General features: G+C 45.0%; 2 protein-coding genes across 3 annotated transcripts in view; both read left to right on the top strand.

Annotated features, from left to right (window-relative positions):
* The window catches only part of LOC8042561 (anaphase-promoting complex subunit 7), a 28147-nt gene extending 17570 nt beyond the window's left edge, over positions 1-10577 (top strand). For both annotated transcript variants that reach the window (XM_029983662.3, XM_029983663.3), the window contains exons 9-16: positions 1094-1182; positions 1593-1707; positions 1972-2113; positions 2586-2686; positions 5593-5750; positions 6485-6601; positions 9137-9254; positions 10234-10577. In XM_029983662.3, coding sequence (XP_029839522.2) covers positions 1094-1182; positions 1593-1707; positions 1972-2113; positions 2586-2686; positions 5593-5750; positions 6485-6601; positions 9137-9254; positions 10234-10296 — 903 coding nt within the window. In that variant the 3' untranslated portion in view covers positions 10297-10577. The remainder of the gene's footprint in view (positions 1-1093; positions 1183-1592; positions 1708-1971; positions 2114-2585; positions 2687-5592; positions 5751-6484; positions 6602-9136; positions 9255-10233) is intronic.
* Positions 10578-18626: 8049 nt separating this feature from the next.
* LOC8042567 (huntingtin-interacting protein 1) overlaps positions 18627-18971 on the top strand; it is a 79364-nt gene continuing 79019 nt past the window's right edge. Inside the window, exon 1 of the mRNA XM_040206949.3 lies at positions 18627-18856. Coding sequence (XP_040062883.1) covers positions 18770-18856 — 87 coding nt within the window. The 5' untranslated portion in view covers positions 18627-18769. The remainder of the gene's footprint in view (positions 18857-18971) is intronic.

The following is an 18971-nucleotide window of genomic DNA, read 5'->3' as shown; positions in this document are numbered from 1 at the left end:
GCGGTGCCCGTGCCTCGTCTCTCCACTTGCTGATACGGACATAGTGGGAGTGGCCTTCCAAGTTTGCCACATGTGAATTTTACTTTGTCCAAATGAAATGCAGAGCATTGACCGAGATGGATTATAGTGGAGTTGTTACAGGAGTAAGTTATACAAGAGTTGAACTTTGCACAAATGGAGCTGACTCGAAATTTGGACTTTTTGAACACAGGTTGTGCAGCTTTCTTTAATTTTGTTTGCCTTGGACTCTCTTCTATTTTGGGAACTTTTTTTATGTCTTGATCAGTTCTTGGAAGAGACTTCAGGCCTTCGGTTAATTTTTTTTTCTCACATCCGCAGCCGAATTTAGATGTGTCTGGAGCTTGTTTCCTATCTGGTAGCTTGTGCACTTCTTGTTGGAGGCTTCATTAATACGGAGATAAATTTTAAACATTTCATTAAAATAAATGAGAGGATTGGAGGGCTTGCTACTATTAACACCTTTAGTGAAGCATGCAAAGTTGGACTCTTTCCCATCCCTCTAGCTCATGCGTTCTCAAACTTTTTCGTCCCAGGGAACCCCAGCAAGCCTCAAAAAGTCCCAAATAACCCCCCCCCGCCATGTTGCCAATCGATCGTACTGGGCCATAAAGGCGTTTAGATAGTGAGCGAGAGTTTCTTGCACTGACAGAATAAGACAAAATGGAGGACTACAGACAGCATAAGAAGTGAAAGGGGTTAACCTGGGACACAATGTAAAATATATACTATACATATTAGTGCGAAGGGTGAGGTTGCTTTGTCCGCAATAGGAACTCAATCCATGGTTTAGTCCGTGGAAGGTTAAACTAGAAAAGGGGAGGGGAAGGGCACTGCAATTTGGGTGCTTGCGGAACCCATTAGACCAGCTCGCGGGACCCCCAGATTCCGTGGAAACCAGTTTGAGGACCCCTGCCATGGCTTATTTAGGTACTTTTGCACCCGCCACTTTTTTCATATTGGGCACAGTGATTGCATTTGTAGAGCCTAACATCGGTGTCAGTGATTTTCTAAATTTGCTAGGGCTTTCAAGAATGTGTGAATAAAACGTGAGGTGCCTGTGTTTGCTGGTCAGGTGCACAGCCTGGATCCATACCAGGTGAGGGGCATGGACATCTATGCTGCTCTCCTTGCCAAGGACAAGAAAGTCAAGGAGCTGGAGACGTGAGGACCCTCTTCCCTAGATCTTCTGGCAGGTTCAGACTCAACAAACAACCAATGAATGCCTCGATCCAATGAAATGCCACACATCGTGGCAAGATGACAAACGGATTGGAATAGGCCCATTCTGGGTCTTGAGATGAGTTACAAGTTGGAATATCTTCTATTCTGAGTCTGAGGTCTCTCTGTTTACAGATTAGCCATTACATCTTGTATGCCTGTTTCCTCAGTTAAATGCACCTCAAATAATAATATCAGCTTTTCATGGCCTGGTCTTCAAACTGCAGGACTATAGAAAATATTTACTGCCCTTAAGGCTTCTATGGATGCTGCTGCTGTGGCCTGCAAGGCACCAAAGTTTGCCAGCTCTTGCTCCATAATTTTGACTTTCAATCTCTTATTTTTCTTGGCAGCCTGTCGACTCAACTGATGTCCGTGAACGACAAGACGCCTGAACCGTGGATTGTGATGGCTTACCTCTGCTACGTCACCAAGAAGGGCACCAGAGCCATCTACTTCTCACAGAAGGTTGGTTGTTCGGTCGTGTCTTGTCCAATCTTGATTGTGCCAATGCTAATATTGTTTTTGTGGCAGCTTAGGTTGCAGTGTAGAGCAAATGCTTCAACTTGTCTTATTCCTCCTCATTTGTAAAATTAACCACTCAAAGACTCAAAGAAAAAGTAAGAGTGATTCGTTGCCTTCAAGGGTTGGGAGAGATGGCTCCCCTGCAGGGTAGCATGCCCTCCAACCACCATGCTGTTTATTTCATAGTCGGTGTCTTTTGCTGTGCAGGCCTGCATGCTGAATCCCCGTCACGTGGAAGCCCTGCTGCTCAAGGGCTTTATTCTGCTGGAGCTACGCAAGCAGCACGAAGCCATTGCTCACTTTGGAGAGGTCTTCAAGGTCGCACCTTACCGTCACGAGGCGTACAAAGGTAAGGTCTGCCTCTTGAAACTCACTCGCTAGTTTTGTCCATCATTTGGTCGCGTTCAGCCCTATTTAATGGCATCCAAATTAAGCATTGCTCATTCACCGATTCATTCTTTTTTTTGTATTTCTTTGAAAACAGCAAGCGCAGGATTTTCGTTACCCAAGGTCTTCTCAATATGTGCACATGCATTTGGTACAGAACATTTCCTCGTGGTTATCAACCATACCCTTAGATTTCGTAGATGTTTGAACCAAAGACAACCGAATTAGGATTTTTGTGCAACTGAAGGGTCGGCATGTTTCCTTTGTTAGTTGTGTTCACCGGCTTTGATATGTAAAAAAATTTAGGTAAAATTATATTTCTTCTTAGTTGAGAACGCACTCAATATTGGTGCACGGTCCCCTTTATTGAGTAGCCGAGGGATTTCGCGAAGTTAGGTTCGAGCTGACTTGGATGACGACACTGTTCTGCCCAGGCATGGTAGACTGCTACCTGGCCCTCCTTCGTAACAATGAGGCGGCGGCCATTGCCAGCAACGGCTGCAAGCAGTTGGGCCACAACCCAAGATCTTTAACAGTGAGTAGCGGCTGCACAGCCGTACCAAGTTTGGAATGCCTGGCACGGCGTCACTCGAAACACCGCCGAAAAATCTGGAAGGGCTTTTTTGCTCTTTCCGAGGCTTTAGCTTTGGCTATGTTTGCCTCGCTGGGTTCTTCTGCACGTGGTGCTGCTGCTGACATTTGATTGATGTTATTTCTCTTTGTGAGAAGCACGATAGACCCTGTTCAAAAGTGCGCCATCAAGTGGCTGCTGCGGCAGTTATCCGAGTCCGCCATTATTTGGGCACATGCTCTGAGAATGTGTGTGGCATGACGGCTGCGTCAACTTTTGGCGTAAACTCGGATCCAATCAGGTGCTTTGTGCTCAAGAAATGGCGACCACCAGGGTCGCTTGGTCTATCGTTTACCACGTGGTTACGGGACTTGCGCAGAGGCATTACCAAAGTGTGGCAAGTTGGCTCCCCCTGGAGTCGTTTGAAGCTCACCAGATTTTAATGGGGAACTAAAACTTGAAGGGTGATGGATGCGGGTCAGAGAGCTTTTGTAGAGATGCATAGTAGTTAGGTATTTAGAGATCAACTGCATAGACTTTCAACAAAGGACTGTGCATGTTTCATGGGGAGTGCTGAAATGGACGTCACGTAGGATGGTAGTGAAGCGAAACCGAAGATAAGTGCATTCTGCAATTCACTTTTTTTTACCCTGCACGAGCCACGGGGTACATATTTTATTTTTCTTTACTGATTCGTTGTCACTTGGACTCTTCTCCCGCCCCGTGTACTTTCATTCTTACGGATACCTTTAGTAAAGTCCTTGATGTGGTTGGGAAAGGCGCCGGGCGTCAAAGGTCCTCTTCCGATTGTGGCTGGTGACTTTGACGGCGAGGTGGTGGCAACAACGATGACTCGAGGGATGACTTTACATTCATTTACAAAGAGCCGGCAGACAACTCACGCCTGCGGCCGATCTTGGATGCCTCTCTCGCCAAACTCGCCTGTTCCTCGTCGCGGGGCCCGGAGAGGGGGTCTTCTCGGAAAATAAGCTGCAGTTCAAAGCAAACAGACGCTCTGATCTTTACACCTTTTTGTCGTCAAGAGCATTAGTAGCACTAATAAGATATAGAGAATCCATGGTATACATAATATTCTTTGCTCTGACAGGCAGCATGATACCTAATGAGGCTAATAACTATAAAATTGTTCCTTGGACATTGTAAGTGAAGGTCAACATTGTGCACTTTTGTAGTATTGTCGAGATCGGTTATAACAAAATAGCGGCTACAGCGAAGCGATCACGATTTCCCATTCCCTTTTTTACTTTTAATGCGAGAGCATTAACCAAAGTCATCAGCTTTTGAAGCCGCGCCAAACGTCGCCTACCCCTGTTCCAGTGGAGCAAAGCCTGTCGTCTGTAGCAGAAACCTGATGAATAGGCTCCCATTTTTCAATGTAATTGTGTCTGTTTTGAGCGAAGGAAATTGAGCAGCTCCTGCAAAAATAGCAAGGAGGAATTCAGTGATAATTAAAAAAAAAAATGAAAGACGTTTACAGATCTCTGTAATGGGAAATTAGAGTGCGCAGCTCTTAAGGTACTGTACTTTGATTTTGCGATATACCGTGCTAAAGAATTTGAGGAAGAAATATTTATATGTACAAATATATACCTCATACTCCTGCATACGGAGGACCCTCCCCTCCTCCTCTTTCCCCTCCTCCTCCAGTTACTCTTATGGTGACGCTGATGCCGCAAAACCCGGGAACTAGCACCTAAGAGCTGCGCTATAAAAAATAATCAAATTCAGAAAGTGTCGCAGACCGCCGCACTTTGGTGCTGTGGCCAAGCAGCCGCCCAGAACGGGCCGCAGACGATGCCGCAAAGGTTGGCTGGCGGCGGCAGCCCCTGCGTCGTCGTCTGCTCCCTGCTCCTTGTTTGGGAAGTGGCTTTTCCGCATCGCATGCGGAAAAGATGTCGTGTCGTGCTGATGGGTGTTAGGAGCGCGAGCGATGATGTTTTGACGGAGACGATTGAGGGAGCCTAAATTTAAGAGGGGGAGCAACTCCAATTATGGAGGCGTTTGCAGTTTTTAGGCGGACACCTCCGGGGGCAGATTGGCACAAGTGCACCTGCATTTGGTTGTCGCATGGCCAGCGTGGCGAGGTAACCGGGCAGAGAAGCAAACAGATTTGCAGACTGTGAATACTTTTGAGTTTTGACTCCTTGCAAGCTTCAACCCGTTGTGCGAACGCTGCCCACAAACCATGTGATCCAGATCGAGCAGTTGCTTAAATCTAGGCTCTTTATACCGACGAAACTCGGAACTTGAGCGCAAACTCGACGCCGTGAGCGCTTCTTTGTTTGTTTCATGTTCCATGTCGGCTTCGCTGGTCAGTGTGGTCGCCCTCTGCGCAAAAGTAACTTTGCTCAAGCACTAGTTCGGCGAATCATCGCCACTCACCAATGGAGAGTCCCAACACCGCCGGCACCTCGACAGGGAAGACCAAGGCAATCTCCTTGAAACAAAGGCGTGCCATTTTGAACGAAGTGTGCATATCTAAATGTAAAGTATGCTGTCTACCGCCGGCTTCCTCCGCGGCAACCGTCGCAACTGTCGACACAGTTTGTACATAGCTCGAAGAATCCTTTCCCGATCAGTACTCTTTGCATCTTGCGAAAAGCAGCTCCGATCTAGCAGAGAGTGTGTGCAGGGAAGCCTCGATCGCTTTCTGCAGGCACGATAAACATGTGCCCGTGACAGATGGTGTTATTTCTTTTTTGCATGTTACTTTTATGGAGTCCAGATATAACAAAGTGATATTCTATTCCAGGTAACTACGTTATAACCGGTTTTGACGGTACAACAGCTCCGTGCTCGTCATGGTGAATGCTCTCGTGCATGCGAGTGAATGTGCGTACCATGTGCAGCTGTATGCAAGCGTGCTGATGAAGAACCCCGTGACGGTGGAGAAGGCCAAGCTGTGCCTGGAGAAGGCCCTGAAGCTGGACAGCAACCACTTGCCGGCTGTGTACCTGCTGGCCGAGATCTACGACCAAGAGAGAGCTTACCTCAAGGGCATAGAGCTGTACGTGCTCCAGACTCCCCCCCTCTCCCGATGTTGGCTTTTTCGGGTGGTGCGACCTCTCGACTACCTTTGACTTTCAAGCATGCACCTACCCTTCCTTTTTTCTCAGTGTTCATAACTGGTACTAGTTGCAAGTGTGTTTTAATGCGTAGGTCTCTCGAGTAATTGCCACCATCTGTTTCTGTTGTGGTGTTCTTTTGACAGAGTTTAACTGTATTCTTTCGTTTCTTGGCCCTGCCTGCTTGGAAGGACCCCAGTTTTTACAGCTATCAATAGTTTGGAGTTTCAAAAAATGGAATATAAAGCAATTGATTATCTTTTTGGGTTCTAGGAGGTTCGACGGAGCTTGCGATTCTTTGGTAGACGGTCTCTTTGGACATTGAATCAGTTTGCATATTTGTTGCAACAGTTGCTCAGGCTGGAAAGCAAGTTGTGAGAGAGAGTATCACTAGAGTGGACCACCCAAAATATAGGTATGCCTAGATTTATGACCTACATTCTGTAATATTTAACCCTGGTTGAGCAGTGGAGAATTTTCATGTAAATACCGAATTCCTGGCCTCTAAACTAAGTTATTAAAAGATCTGTTTCGTGCTAGTAATATAAAGGTTATAATTGATATTTGTATCTTGCATCGAGCAGAGTATAAAATGACACATTCAGTGATCTTCGATGCACATTCTGTGTTTGTGAGCTGTGACTTACGGGTGCTGACCTGTATTTTGATGACGCAGACTGCAGAAGCATCTGGAGGTGCAAAGCACATGCCGGCTGCATCAGATGCTGGGGGACTTCTTTGCCAGGACGAGCGAACACGAGAAGGCACTGCACCATTTTGGCATTGCTCTCAAGTAAGGCTCCCGCCTCATTCGAGTGAAATCTGTTTTAAATGCATAGCACTTAAAGGGTCAGCCTCGGGGATTTTGTGTCTCCGTGGCATCTTGCCTCAATAACGTCTCAGCGTCATGTGGCATCATGACGTGTTGCACGTGACACTGTAACGTCGCATGACTTAAGGAGTCGCGTGACTTTATGACATTACATGACACAATGACATGACGTTACATGACACTGTGATGTCGTGTAACATGGTGATGTCACATTGTCACATGACATCGCAGTTTCACGTGACACTGTGCTTGCTTCACATATTCACAGAACCTTCGCAATGCGCCCTTAAACAACCTCCTTAAATCCACTGAAAAAAAAAAAAAGTTTTTTTTAACGTTTAATTGGGATGTGCGTATTGAAAAATAAATTTTACGCAAAGAAATAGTATAATTTTTTTTTTGAGCAGTATTGCCAAGTTTTGACATGGAAAGTTTAGACAATGCAATAAGAAAACAATCTGGCATTTCGAGTGAGGTATAGATGACAAGCCTGAGCAAAGCAACCGAACAAAGAGCAGAAGCCAAAATACGAAGGTGTAGGCTCAATGAAATACGCACAATCTCAAGCTGGCCGAAAGAGCATGTGTTCCTAAGTGGTGTCACGTGACTAGGTACTGTGCCGCAGTGGCAAAACATTGGTCAGTGTGGCCTACTCGTGGTGTTTTGATGCCTACTCGTGATGCCCGGACGGCTGTGACACGTTGTGGCATGTTTTCTGCTAGTGGAGTCGTGCCTTCATTCTGCCCACAGAAGGAGTGCAAAGAGGCCCTATAAATGCTATGCATTTAGAATCATTTAGAATTCTTTTGAAAAAAGCCAGAGACAGCCGATTGATTTTTTTAGAGCTTAAGTGGGAAAGGGTTCGAAAGGTATTGACAGGCGACACCTAGTTGAAAACTCTGGGCTTTCTTGCTGCCCTGGGCTCAAGGTAAGTTCTGCCCACATAATTTCTCAATCACGTCGCGATGCATCTCTAGTTCTAGGGTGCAGGGCTTCAATGCCTAGGTACGTCCCAAGCAGCAAAATGGAACGAGGGTAGAGGAAGAAAACCAGTTTGGCAGAATTATAGTTGATTTAATAGTTGAATTAGTTGTTTTGTGACTCATCTGGTTATAAGCATTGCAGAAAGTGCATGGGCCCTTTTTGCATATCTGCTTCCTCCTTGGCATTATCTTTTTTGTACTGTTTTTACTTTTGGTTGAAAAAAAAGTAGCGTCTTTCATGGATGTGGGTCATTTGCAAAAGTAGTTACGTGTATTATGACACAGTATGTTTCAAGGTCCGTCAGCTTATAGTGAGATTGCACATTATCCAGAGCTTATTTGAGGACAAATGTGCATATATTTTTATTGCTTGCTCGTTTTTGGGTGCGTTGTTAAGATTCAATATCTGTGATTATTGGCCAGAAGATACTATCTTAATTACAGGAACAAAATCGATGGAACAGTTGAAGAACTATTGGTGGGGAGGAATACTTTACCTACCACATTTCTAACAAAGACCCACGTAGGTCACATTCTGCTTCGATGAGTAACGGAAATCTTAGAAAATATTAATTAAAAAGAAAACTGTCCCCCACTAACCATGCAATGTCAGGCAACCTACGCTATTTATGTGTATGGTACATCTATAGTACTCTGCATACTTCAGTCTATCCTGATTTTCACAGCAAGCTAGGTAGGGAAGCCTTCTGCCTTCCCATACCTAGGGTTTGCAGTTCCTGGGTGTTTCTGATAAGCATGCGTAAACATACTCCATATATTATTTTGCTGAATCGATGAAACAAGAAGTAAACACGAAAGATCCAAGCGACCATTTGGCATTTATTTTTGTTTCATTTTTTTTTACTTTATATGGAAGTACTAGTACAGAACTGGGAGGAATGCTGGTTGGGGTAATGCTGCCTTTCTGTGGGTGGACTATCAGAACAGCTCATACAGCCAAACACTTCTTATTGTCGTGGCGCTGCAAATATTTTTATTTTATGCACTACCATTTGCTTTTTTTCTTGTCTGCCTACGGGTTCTATATTTGCACCCCCGCAAGATGGGCACCGACAGATGCCACTTTAGCAAAACGAATGCCAAACTATTACGCCGAATCGTTAGAAAAATGCAAGCACAAAAAATCTGACGCCACGAGCGTCCACTTTCGTTTAGTCCGCGTCCTGTTTCTTTCCAAAAGCCGCGGGCATGAGCAGGAAAAGTGCCAAGAATTAGGTACAGCCACTGACAGGTTGCGGACGGCAGGAAGGAGTCTCGGTCGTCCTGCCTCCAGTGCCAGCTTCCTACCTTCGATATTGCTTCGGCCTTTTGTAACCCTCTAGAGCGTGCGTGCGAGCGCAGACAAAAGTCCACAGGCACACGCAGAGGTCGAATGTCCAAACGAGACGCACCGTTGTTCCCATCCTGTCGGCGACGACGAAGTACGCCTAGAGCGCCCGACGCGCGACCCTGAGTCTCTGTACAAGAGGGAAGCTCCCTTTCTCCCATGCAGCCTGGACCCGAGCAACGCCAGCGCCCGCAAGGGAACGCGCAGGGTGGAGCAGAGGCCCGAGAATGTGGAGGGGGGATACGACATGGACGTGGACGAGATTGCCGAGTCGGACGTAGAGGTGAGCTACCGCGGTGACCACGAGCCAGTTCTGTCCTCTTACAGCGACGGCCGTTATTGGCGAGGCTCTGCGGCGCTTCCTGGCGTGTGTAAGGTGTACGTCGCGGCCCGCCGAAAGAAACAAACCTTTATTTACAGCACTCTCAGCTAAATCACGGGGCGATGCCAAAAACTTAATCACCGTCGGAACTTCTGGACATGTCATCGTCGTCTGAAGCTCGTCAGCTTGGTAGACATCCTCGCAAATTCGCAAAAATACCTCAATGACACCGTTGTAAAATGACGACAAGAAGAAACGGAAGAAGGTGGAGACGGGTGAAGCGACGAAAGACAAAATACAAAGACGCAAGCAACGCCGCGAGTCGAGTCGCCACGAGCAACACGCGAGTCGAGCCGCCTCAAGCAACAAACAAAAGTAACCTCCGTTTTTTTTGTTCTTTTTTCGTGCGCGTTTGCGAGGATGGAGGGCAAAGTGCATGGCACATCACGTTCCTCTCCCTCCCCTTCCCCGTTGCCCAGCCGGGGGAACGCTACAGGCGCGATGAAGAAACCCGACGCCCGAGGGATGCGCGCGAGCGGCGCGGCTATCGCGGGCGGGCCGTCGGCTGCTGCTGTTCCGGTTGTTTTCGTGCACCAAAAGCTTTTTGAAAACAAGAAGCGGTGCGGCTCCACGGCAACGCCTGCTCGGTGACTCGATAGCTCCATGCCCCCGGTAGGGTCGCAAAATTTGGTTGCAACTGTAGGTCGAAATTGTTTGGTCACGATTTCCGAAAAAAAAAAAAAAAGTCCGACTTATATTTGAGTAAATACGGTAGCTACTGTATTTATTGTAATGTTCGGTACGGTACAGTAGCCCATGTGGCCGTTAGTGTTGTATGGCATACCCCAGCTTTTTCACATCACATTTCGTGAAGAATGTGCCCTGTTATCTGCACCTGGGTCATTCTGCAAGTTCTTAATGGGTGCTTTCTCTTTTCCAGAACGAACTCGAAGAAAGCGAAGTGGAAGCAGTCTGGTCCGACGTTGAGTACTCATATAATTAGTTTTAATTGCAAACTTTGACAATGAAATATTGCAATCACCTTGTGTCAGGGCACTGGTGGGTCAGCCAGCCCAATTATTGCTTCTCAAGGAGTGCATTCAGGGAATGTATCTAGGGTCGTGCAAAACGAGAACGCGGGAAAGAATATTAACACTTCATTACAGCAGGATGACCTTTAATTATTGTGCTTCAAAACCGCTTCATTCCGTTCGGTTTAGCAATGATATGTACAATTGTGTGTGGACATAAATAAATTCATGTCTAATGCGATGTGACCCAAAATGCTTGCAAAATGTTGCTCATGTTCGAACATCAGCTTTTCATGGTTTATGTGAACTTCCACAGACTGACAGCCAAAACAAGTGAAATGGCCGAGCGACTTAACTATGGAAGCAGAGTTATTTGTAACATGAAGTAACATGTAACACTGCCTGCCACAACAGAAAGGGTGCTTCCATTTGCCAAGGCCATTGTTGAGATAAGAGCTTTTTGTTAGTTAAAGACTAACTCTTATGCTTGCTTTTAAATCCAGTACAAATTGAGAGCTCTATCTTGCTTACATTATCACATATTTTCTAATGCGATTGGACGGTCTCTACCTTAAGTAGGGATGTCGCGAACCACCCTAGGTTCGATTTCGAAAGGTTTCGATATTTGCAAAGCGAACTAAAGTTCGATTTCGAAAAATTTCGATATTTTCGTACCGACCGAGGTTCGATTTCGAAAAATTCGCAACTTTTGACCACAGCGGAGTTTCGAATTCGAAAATTTCAAAGCTTTCACGGTTTCTAAAATTTCGAATTCGAATATTTTTTTACTTCAGGTTCGATAAATTCGAAGATTTCGAAATTCTTTGTAAAAAAATTTTGAAAACTTCGAACGCTTCGAATTTTTATAGACATGAAGTTCGAACAATTCGAAGATTTCAAATTTCTTTTTGCATAAAGTTCGAAAAGTTTGAAGGTTTCAATTTTCTTTTAACGCTAAATTAAAGAAAAAAAAAAAAAAAAAAAAAAAACATTGAACATTTTGAATTTCTTTTTAATACAAGTTTTCAAAGTTCGAAGTCCGATTTTCAAGTTTTTCCACAGTTTCAGTTTCAAATAACGTTTTCACGACTCACTTGTTTTCACAAAATCAAGTTTAGAAAAGTTAGGGTGTGATATCCAGATTCTGCGAAGTTGGTCAGGCAATTAAATGAGACGACGAGTGTCCCGGACGTGCTAGAATATTTGGCAGTGCAGAATTGTGACCGCCAGCTCCGGGGGGGGTTCTTTAACCTGCATCACGCAGTAGTGATTGCACAAACACACTGTTTTACGAGACTCATCCAGTTCGAAACGGCCAGGGGCAAGCAGGAGGTTGAGGCTCAGAAAAACCTTGAAGCGACCTGGCAAACTAGCTCGCCACCCCTTGCAATCTGGTAGTAATCCGATGCGGTGAAGTTTATAATTGTCCTGGAGGTTTATTTTCTGGGACGGAGGAATCGCCTCGCAAAAAGCGCAAAAGCCGACACAACTCGAGGTCGAGGAGTGTTCTACCATACAAGTGGCGTCGGAAGAGGAAAAACGGGGGGAAAGAGGGTAGCGGGGGGGGGGGGGGGGGGGGGGGGGGTTTCAGCCTCTTTCTCCCCCTTGCAGGTTTTTCGGACTGTTAAAGAAAACATTGCGGGGAAAGAGGGCGTGGTCGAGCTTATTTTAATCTGAAATTATTTATGCATATGTATAGCTAATGTCGCTCTTCACTGCATAAAAGGTTGCGTAGATGGTCATTGTTAGAAACTCGTTGTCAGAAGGCACTGCTCGTCACATGCTTAGTGGTTCGGAAGTTCAAAGCTGTCTTTTCGACCTAAACACCTGTGCCGATAGTAACAAAAAAAAAGAAAAGAATAAATGCGGGAATAAAAAGCAGGAGAAAAAACAACAACTATCAAGAATTCGTCGCAAGTGTTCTATTCTTGCATATTCAGAGGTTCAGAACTTCGAAACAAGTTTCTTTTACCAAAATGTGTACAGGCTAAAAGAAACACGTCCCAGGAACGTGAAGCGAAAAAAAAAAAAAGTTTTCTTTTAATGACGTGCTGAACTTGAACACTATTAGAAATCTTCTCCCATGAGTTAATTTATTCCTTAACGTGAAAAAACAATAAATATATTATTTTGTATTCTGCAGATGGCAATGATATGTACTGTTTGTGGTGTTAATTTAAATGCGATACCTCAAACAACTTAGACAAAAATAAATATCAAGTTTAGGTCATAATTGCATGCAGATACATGTTTGGACATTTCTTCGAAACTCACGTTGAATAACAATAATCACATCTTAAGACGGCACTTACCTAGGCTATACATAGATCATTCTTAAAAAAAGTATAACATATCTACCATAGATAGCTCCGGCTGCAGTGTGCTTCAAATCTGGCACAAACGATAATCGTCAAAAACCCGTCGTCCTTCCTCGCCCCTTCGGGATTTATTTCTTTAAAGCTAAGCATGCCAGAACATTGAAATAAACGACATTGTCTTTCGTAAGGAACGCAGCACCGCGTGTAAAAGTTCGAGAAAAAAAAAATTACGAATGTACCCCACTACTTGAAATCAAATGAAACCATCCGCCGGTCTCTCGAAGTTCGACGAACGTCAAACTTTTACCCTAAAAGTTCGAAGTTCGTCGAACTTCTGACTTTTTAGAATTCGAAAGTTCGAAACTTTTCGAATTCTCTTGATAAATAAGTTCGAAAGTTTGAAATTCATCGAATTTTTTGGTCAGTCAAGTTCGAAAGTTCGACAAGCATCGAACCTTGCAGCGCAATAAGTTCGAAAGTTCGAAAAAGATCGAATTTTTTAGCGTAATAAGTTCGACGATTCGAAAAGCGTCAAACTTCTTAGCTTAACAAGTTCGAAAATGCGACCTCTGTCGAATTTTACGATATAGACAATTCGAAAAATCGAAATCTTTCGAACCTTTCGAACCGCTTGATTCGATCATCGAAACTTCGATTCGAAAAAAGTTCGCGGCATCCCTAACCTTAAGTGTATATTTTCTGAAAAAATAGTAAGTTTGCAGGTGAGCTGGTGAAGGTTATCCATGATGAATTATACCTGAGCCTGTGGTAACAAAAGGGAACCATCAAACAGTTGAAGGGACAGAAAGAAAGGACAAGATGATGTCTCAAACTCAACTGCTGCATTTATTCAGCCCCACTCCCTGTTTACCTATAATGTGGCCCACATCCAACCACCGAACACAGAAAAAACGAACACAAAGAAAAAAAGAAACAAGTTCACAACTGTTAAAAAGAAAGCACAATATTGCGTTTTTTTATCACTTCAGACATTTCTCATTCTATTTTGAAAGGAGTTGCCAACTTCAAATTTTTATGCGGAGCGCAAGCTTGTTTGCTTCCTGCACAGGAAGCAAACAAACTTGTCGTCGGAACTCCGAGCTCTTAATGGCTGACTGAAAAGAAAAAAATGGGCTCAAGGCATCTAGCTTCGTGGTCTACCTAATGTCATTTCAATCAGAGCTCAGCACTGCTCTGACGTCACTGCAACTGCTTAGCAAGAAGCAGACGACTTGCTCTCCACATTGAACCCTAAACCTTGTACAACACGGTGCAAAGCTTGCCTCCTAGCCATGACACATAGAATTCTGAAAAGAACCAAGCTCTAACCAACCCTGGAACCGTGAAGCAACAACAAAGAACATCCTGCAGAAAAAAGTACCAACAGAAAAAGAAAAGGCTTTCTGGGCACTTCGGACACTTCTCATACTCCTTGAACGCTGAGTTTGAGACGTTGCCTTGTCCTTTGAGAAGGGTGGTTAAACTACATATATGTTGCAAATTTGTCAACTGCATATGGCAGCCTGTTTGGTACCAGCTTTATCAAGTCACCTTCAAATCAAGTTTTGTTTTTTTGTTTTTCCATGAAACTGAAATGAAGTGGTAAAGCAAAACATTTATGTAAGGTATATACACCATTCCATTGTTTACGAATCCCCAGCCCTGCATGTGCATGCTCATTGCTTTGGAAAGCAAGCAAAGCATGCAATGGCACCATACAACTAACACTGAAAATGGCACCGGACAGTTGCACATTATTGCATGATTGTGGATAATTTGGGGTTATTACCGGAACACAGACAGCTATTACCAGAACACAGACTGCAATTATTTTTTTCCTGCTGCTTCCAAATTCTTGCAAAAACGTGGTAAACCAAAAAAAAGAAAAAGAACTGGTTATGAAATGGGTGTTTATGAGGGGTGTTCAATTTTACAAATATGAATCGAATACAAATAGTTACCGTCGAATATCGAATCGAATAGTCAGGGGCAATTCCATTTATTCATAACTTTTTATTTTCACATATCTAAACACCAGATCTGTGTGGACAAGAATAAAAAAACATTTAGAGCTTGCGTCCCAAACCGTTAGCAGATCGAACTATACTTCGTTTCACCCTACGTCCGAGCGCAGCAGATGTTATGAGCCATCTGAGCCAATCCAAGACTGAGTGTCATGTGACCTTGGAGAGGGGGCACAGCGACGTGCGGAAAGCATATCACGAGCTACGACCACAGAACGCGATTGGCTAGGATAGCTCGTAGCTTCTGCTTCGTCCGGATGCAAGGTGTGAAACGGAGTATAGTGCTTTCGAATGCGTTCTCGAATATCCAGTTTGTTTAAAATATTTGTACCACTTAGAATGTTAGAAAAATACCGAAGAATGTTTACGAACCAAATGCGAATAATTAATTTATAAAATTATCTTCATATTCAGAATTTTTAATATTTGCCCTCCCCTAGCGTTTAGAAGAAAAGAATACCACATTTTTCTCGCCACAGAAATAAGCTACGTATCACGGAACATTCACTCTTCTTCCAAATGCAGTGCTAGCGGTTCGGGCTAGTTGGGACTAGATGGTTCCATAGCTTGCCGGTACCTAATTCAAAAGCTAAACACTTTTTGCAAATTTTCAGTGAGAAAATGGGGCCCTGTTTTTATGGGCTTTGTTGGCTGCAATTTTCCTAAATTTTTTCTTCTAAAAAATTGCATATAATTTTTTTGTTTAGTTAACATTGTTTTGAAACTTCGACGTCTGATCTCGGACGCTAACGCTACATTTGGGCAGAGACAGAGCGATTGGAGATTTATAGTTCATTTTTGCACTGAGAAAATTTATATTATTTTTTTCCCAAACACTCGGTGCATTGATTAAATTTACCAAAATTCACAGTCCTTTCTTGGCCACCGAGTCGGGCTGAACTCTAGAACGGTATTGCTGCGGGCGACTTAGCTGGAGCGAGAGGCGTGTTGGTGGCGCGGAAGCGTGACCTCGTCGTCCTCTTTTTTCCGAAAGACTCCATGCCAAGATGTAACTTCTCTCGCCATTTCCAAGGAGAGGAGAGCATGCGTGCAGATTCAAGTGGGTTCAATCCCCACCCCTGGCCGTTTCAATCTGGATGAGCATTGTGCCAGCGTGTGGTCGTGTATCACTACTGCATGGTGCACTTTAAAGACCCCAGGCTAGCAGTTGTACCGCACTGGCTAAATTGCCACGGCTGTGAGACAAGTCAACCGTTGAGGCAGACTAAGTTCAGGCTATATAAACATACACCAATTTTAAGCCAAATGCTGAAGCGGGTATACACGTTTGCAAGTACGGCCACGGGTGCCGCCATCTTGCTCAAGTGGGGTGCGCTTGGACATGCGTCCTAATCCGATTATGACGCCTTGCTGAGGCGGCGTAATCAGATTATGGTGCTCCCAAGCGCACCCCAACTGAGCAAGAGGGCGGCACCTCGAGGCCGTATTTGCAAACGTGCATAGACCGTTCCATTAGGGTCATAGCAGAGAGGGTAAAAGAGAAAAAAAATGCACTCCCCCTCTCCCCCGCAAGCCGTCCGGTCCGCCGAGTGGGCTGTAGCTAGCTTGCGGCTGGCGTGCAAACTCTGTTTAAAATCGCGTCATTTTGGAACTTTCAAGCGCAGATGCGCAGATTTTGGTATGCCAGTTGTCGTGTAATACTATGCTAGATAAAAAGACTCACAGGGTCCAATTGCACTGTTACCTGCGTGCAAATAAAAAACAAAAATAGGGAAAACTGTGTCAAATTGGCCGGTCTCTTTGGCGAAAAGAAAATCCGGTTGATGTACCTTTTTTACTATACAAAAGTTCGTAATGGTGCAGGCCTTTAGCGACCGTGAGTGGAAGTCTGAAATAATAAATAAAACGTGCTGTCCTGCCACAATACACGCAGTAGTTGAGGGTAGTACTGCCGGCTGACTCAACTGCTATTTAAGTAACGGAAAAAAGATATGCTAGTTTATCATTTAGCAAAATAGAACAACAGAGAGCTATAGGATCATTTTGGAGTAGCCACAACTATTCTAAGAATGCGAACCACTTCACAACGGCAGCCACGAGCGAGAGTTCGGTGTTCGGTAGAGCCCGCCGATACAGCCCAAAGATGGAGAACGGCAACCTCCCGGTTTGTCGTCTGCTAGCGGAGTCGGCGGCGTGCCCTCTCTCTCGTTTTACCCCGCCGAACCCGCTGAACTTCCCGGATGTGTGGAGAGGGCGCTGCGGTCGAACAAAATGGTGCTGCCCAGAGAGCGCTAAATGGAATGGTCTATACTTCGTTTCAGCTTAAATCCAGACGCAGCCGATGCTACAAGTGCGAGCTCCGGGCTTTCAGCGTCCCTGCCAAGCATGCGGGGTCGTGCTGTGTTCAGGGTGCTCGTGCCCTGTTCTAGGCGTTCAGAGCCACATACTCGCACTTGCAGTGGCGTAACCAGGAATTCTTTTCAAAGGGGGGCTGAGGTGGCTGGGATGTCCATGACTAGGGATGTAAAGAGGGGGAGGGGGGGTCAAAATTCATGTGTATATTATAGGGTCGATCGGATTTTGGGGAGGGCTTAAGCCCCATAAGCCTCCCCCCTGGCTATGTCTCTGCGCACCAGTAGCATTGGCTGCACCTTGGCTGAAACAAAGTAAAAGCACTTTACTACGGGTTGCAATCAGTTCATTGAACGTTTCATCGACATGCAATGTTTCATTGACAGATTGTTTCATCGACAAGTCGTTTCATCGACAGCTCAGATTAGTTGTTTTTCGTAGTAAGCTGCATGAGACTGTCGCCGCGAAGAGGTGTATGGATCGATCAGGTGAGCTAACATTTTTGTAATAAGCCGCTACAGACTGTCGCCTCGATGTGGCGTGAACGCAGGCGGAGGGGTGGGTTAACGCGCAACCCAGTGATACACGCGTGGCGAAATATTCCTACAGTGTGCAATTTGCGTCAGTGAAACAATCGTGTCGACAAAACGTGTGTCGGTAAAATGTGTCTTGATGCCAAAGTTATCCTCGAAACGTAAATTCATGAAATGAGTTTCGATGAAACGATAGGGACTCGTTTACTACGGTTGATTGAACGCCTTTTCATTGAAACACGTTTAAGAGAACTGGCACGTTTTATCGAAGCTCAGTTTAGATAAAGCGTGGCCTCACTTTAATGAAACGCTGTTTATCGAAAAGGAATGCTGTTTAAAAAAATGCTCCCCTACTTAGCACGTGTATCACTTAGGTGCGTATTAGCGCACCTGCCCCGCCGCGTTTACCCATCTGATCCGCAATCCGCCTCGCTCATTACAAAAATTTTAACCCATCTGATATATCTACATACGCTGCTTCACGGCGGCAGAATTCGCTAAAAGGAGACTCGTGGCCATTTTTTCTAAATTGGGTCGGTTAAACGGCGTTCGCTGAAACGAGCTTCTCTAAACCGCATGCCTTCGAAGTAAAAGCACCGTATGATATTACTAGTGGACAGGCATGGCAGGTCTGATAAAGCCACATCGTTCAATCTGATTACGAGGGAATTAAAAAAAAGCTACCTAACCGAAACCGTTTCCGCAAACGTAGATGTAATTTTCATTTCACTGTAGTTTCACTGTAGTATTTCCGCGCGTACACGTGCATTCCTTATGCGGTGACGATTATTAATATAAAAGTTAATGCAACCGCTATAAAAAAAAATAAAAAAATGCCGTTACATCTAACACCCACGCAACACCTGTGAACGCAGTTACGTCCGCTCCGCAGATTATGGACTGCATACCCTAGCTAGCGGTCTTCAAAGACGCTTTTTGCCCGACTCGAGAGGGAAAAGCCCGGCGAGGTAATCAGGGCGTCAACTTGGGGAAGTAAGCGGTGGACTCAAGACATCCTTGTTGAGAGTCAAAAAGCCGTCTCGCTAAAGAGCCCTCGTGACTCATTTGCCGAGCGGCAGAACTCCGTACTCCGTCCCTCCGCAACAGCGGCAAGGCCATCGACATCGTCAATGGCAACTTTCTGCTAAAGAGAGCGCTTGTTGTCCCCGCCTTGTTTACGGGACAAAACTTGTCGATACACCGATTTTTGCAAGCCGCGTTAGCCATTTTACGACGGCGGAAAAAGCGTCCTTCAGCATGTCGACGCTCCCGCTACCTAAGGCACTCACCCAACGGAGAACCAACAGCCTCGACCAAGAGAAAGAGAACTTTGAGAAGTCGCAAGTAGGTACTCTTTATTTTTTTTTAGCCTTCGCTTCGTCGTACGGAAACAGGAATGGACCCTTCTAATAATCTTCCTTAGCCTCCCCAGGCCTGAGCTCACGTAATTTGAGCTGCA

This window comes from Ixodes scapularis, unplaced genomic scaffold (assembly GCF_016920785.2).
Source record: "Ixodes scapularis isolate PalLabHiFi unplaced genomic scaffold, ASM1692078v2 PGA_scaffold1__304_contigs__length_218370807, whole genome shotgun sequence".
NCBI lineage: Eukaryota > Metazoa > Arthropoda > Arachnida > Ixodida > Ixodidae > Ixodes > Ixodes scapularis.
This window is presented reverse-complemented; position numbering and strand designations above follow the sequence as displayed.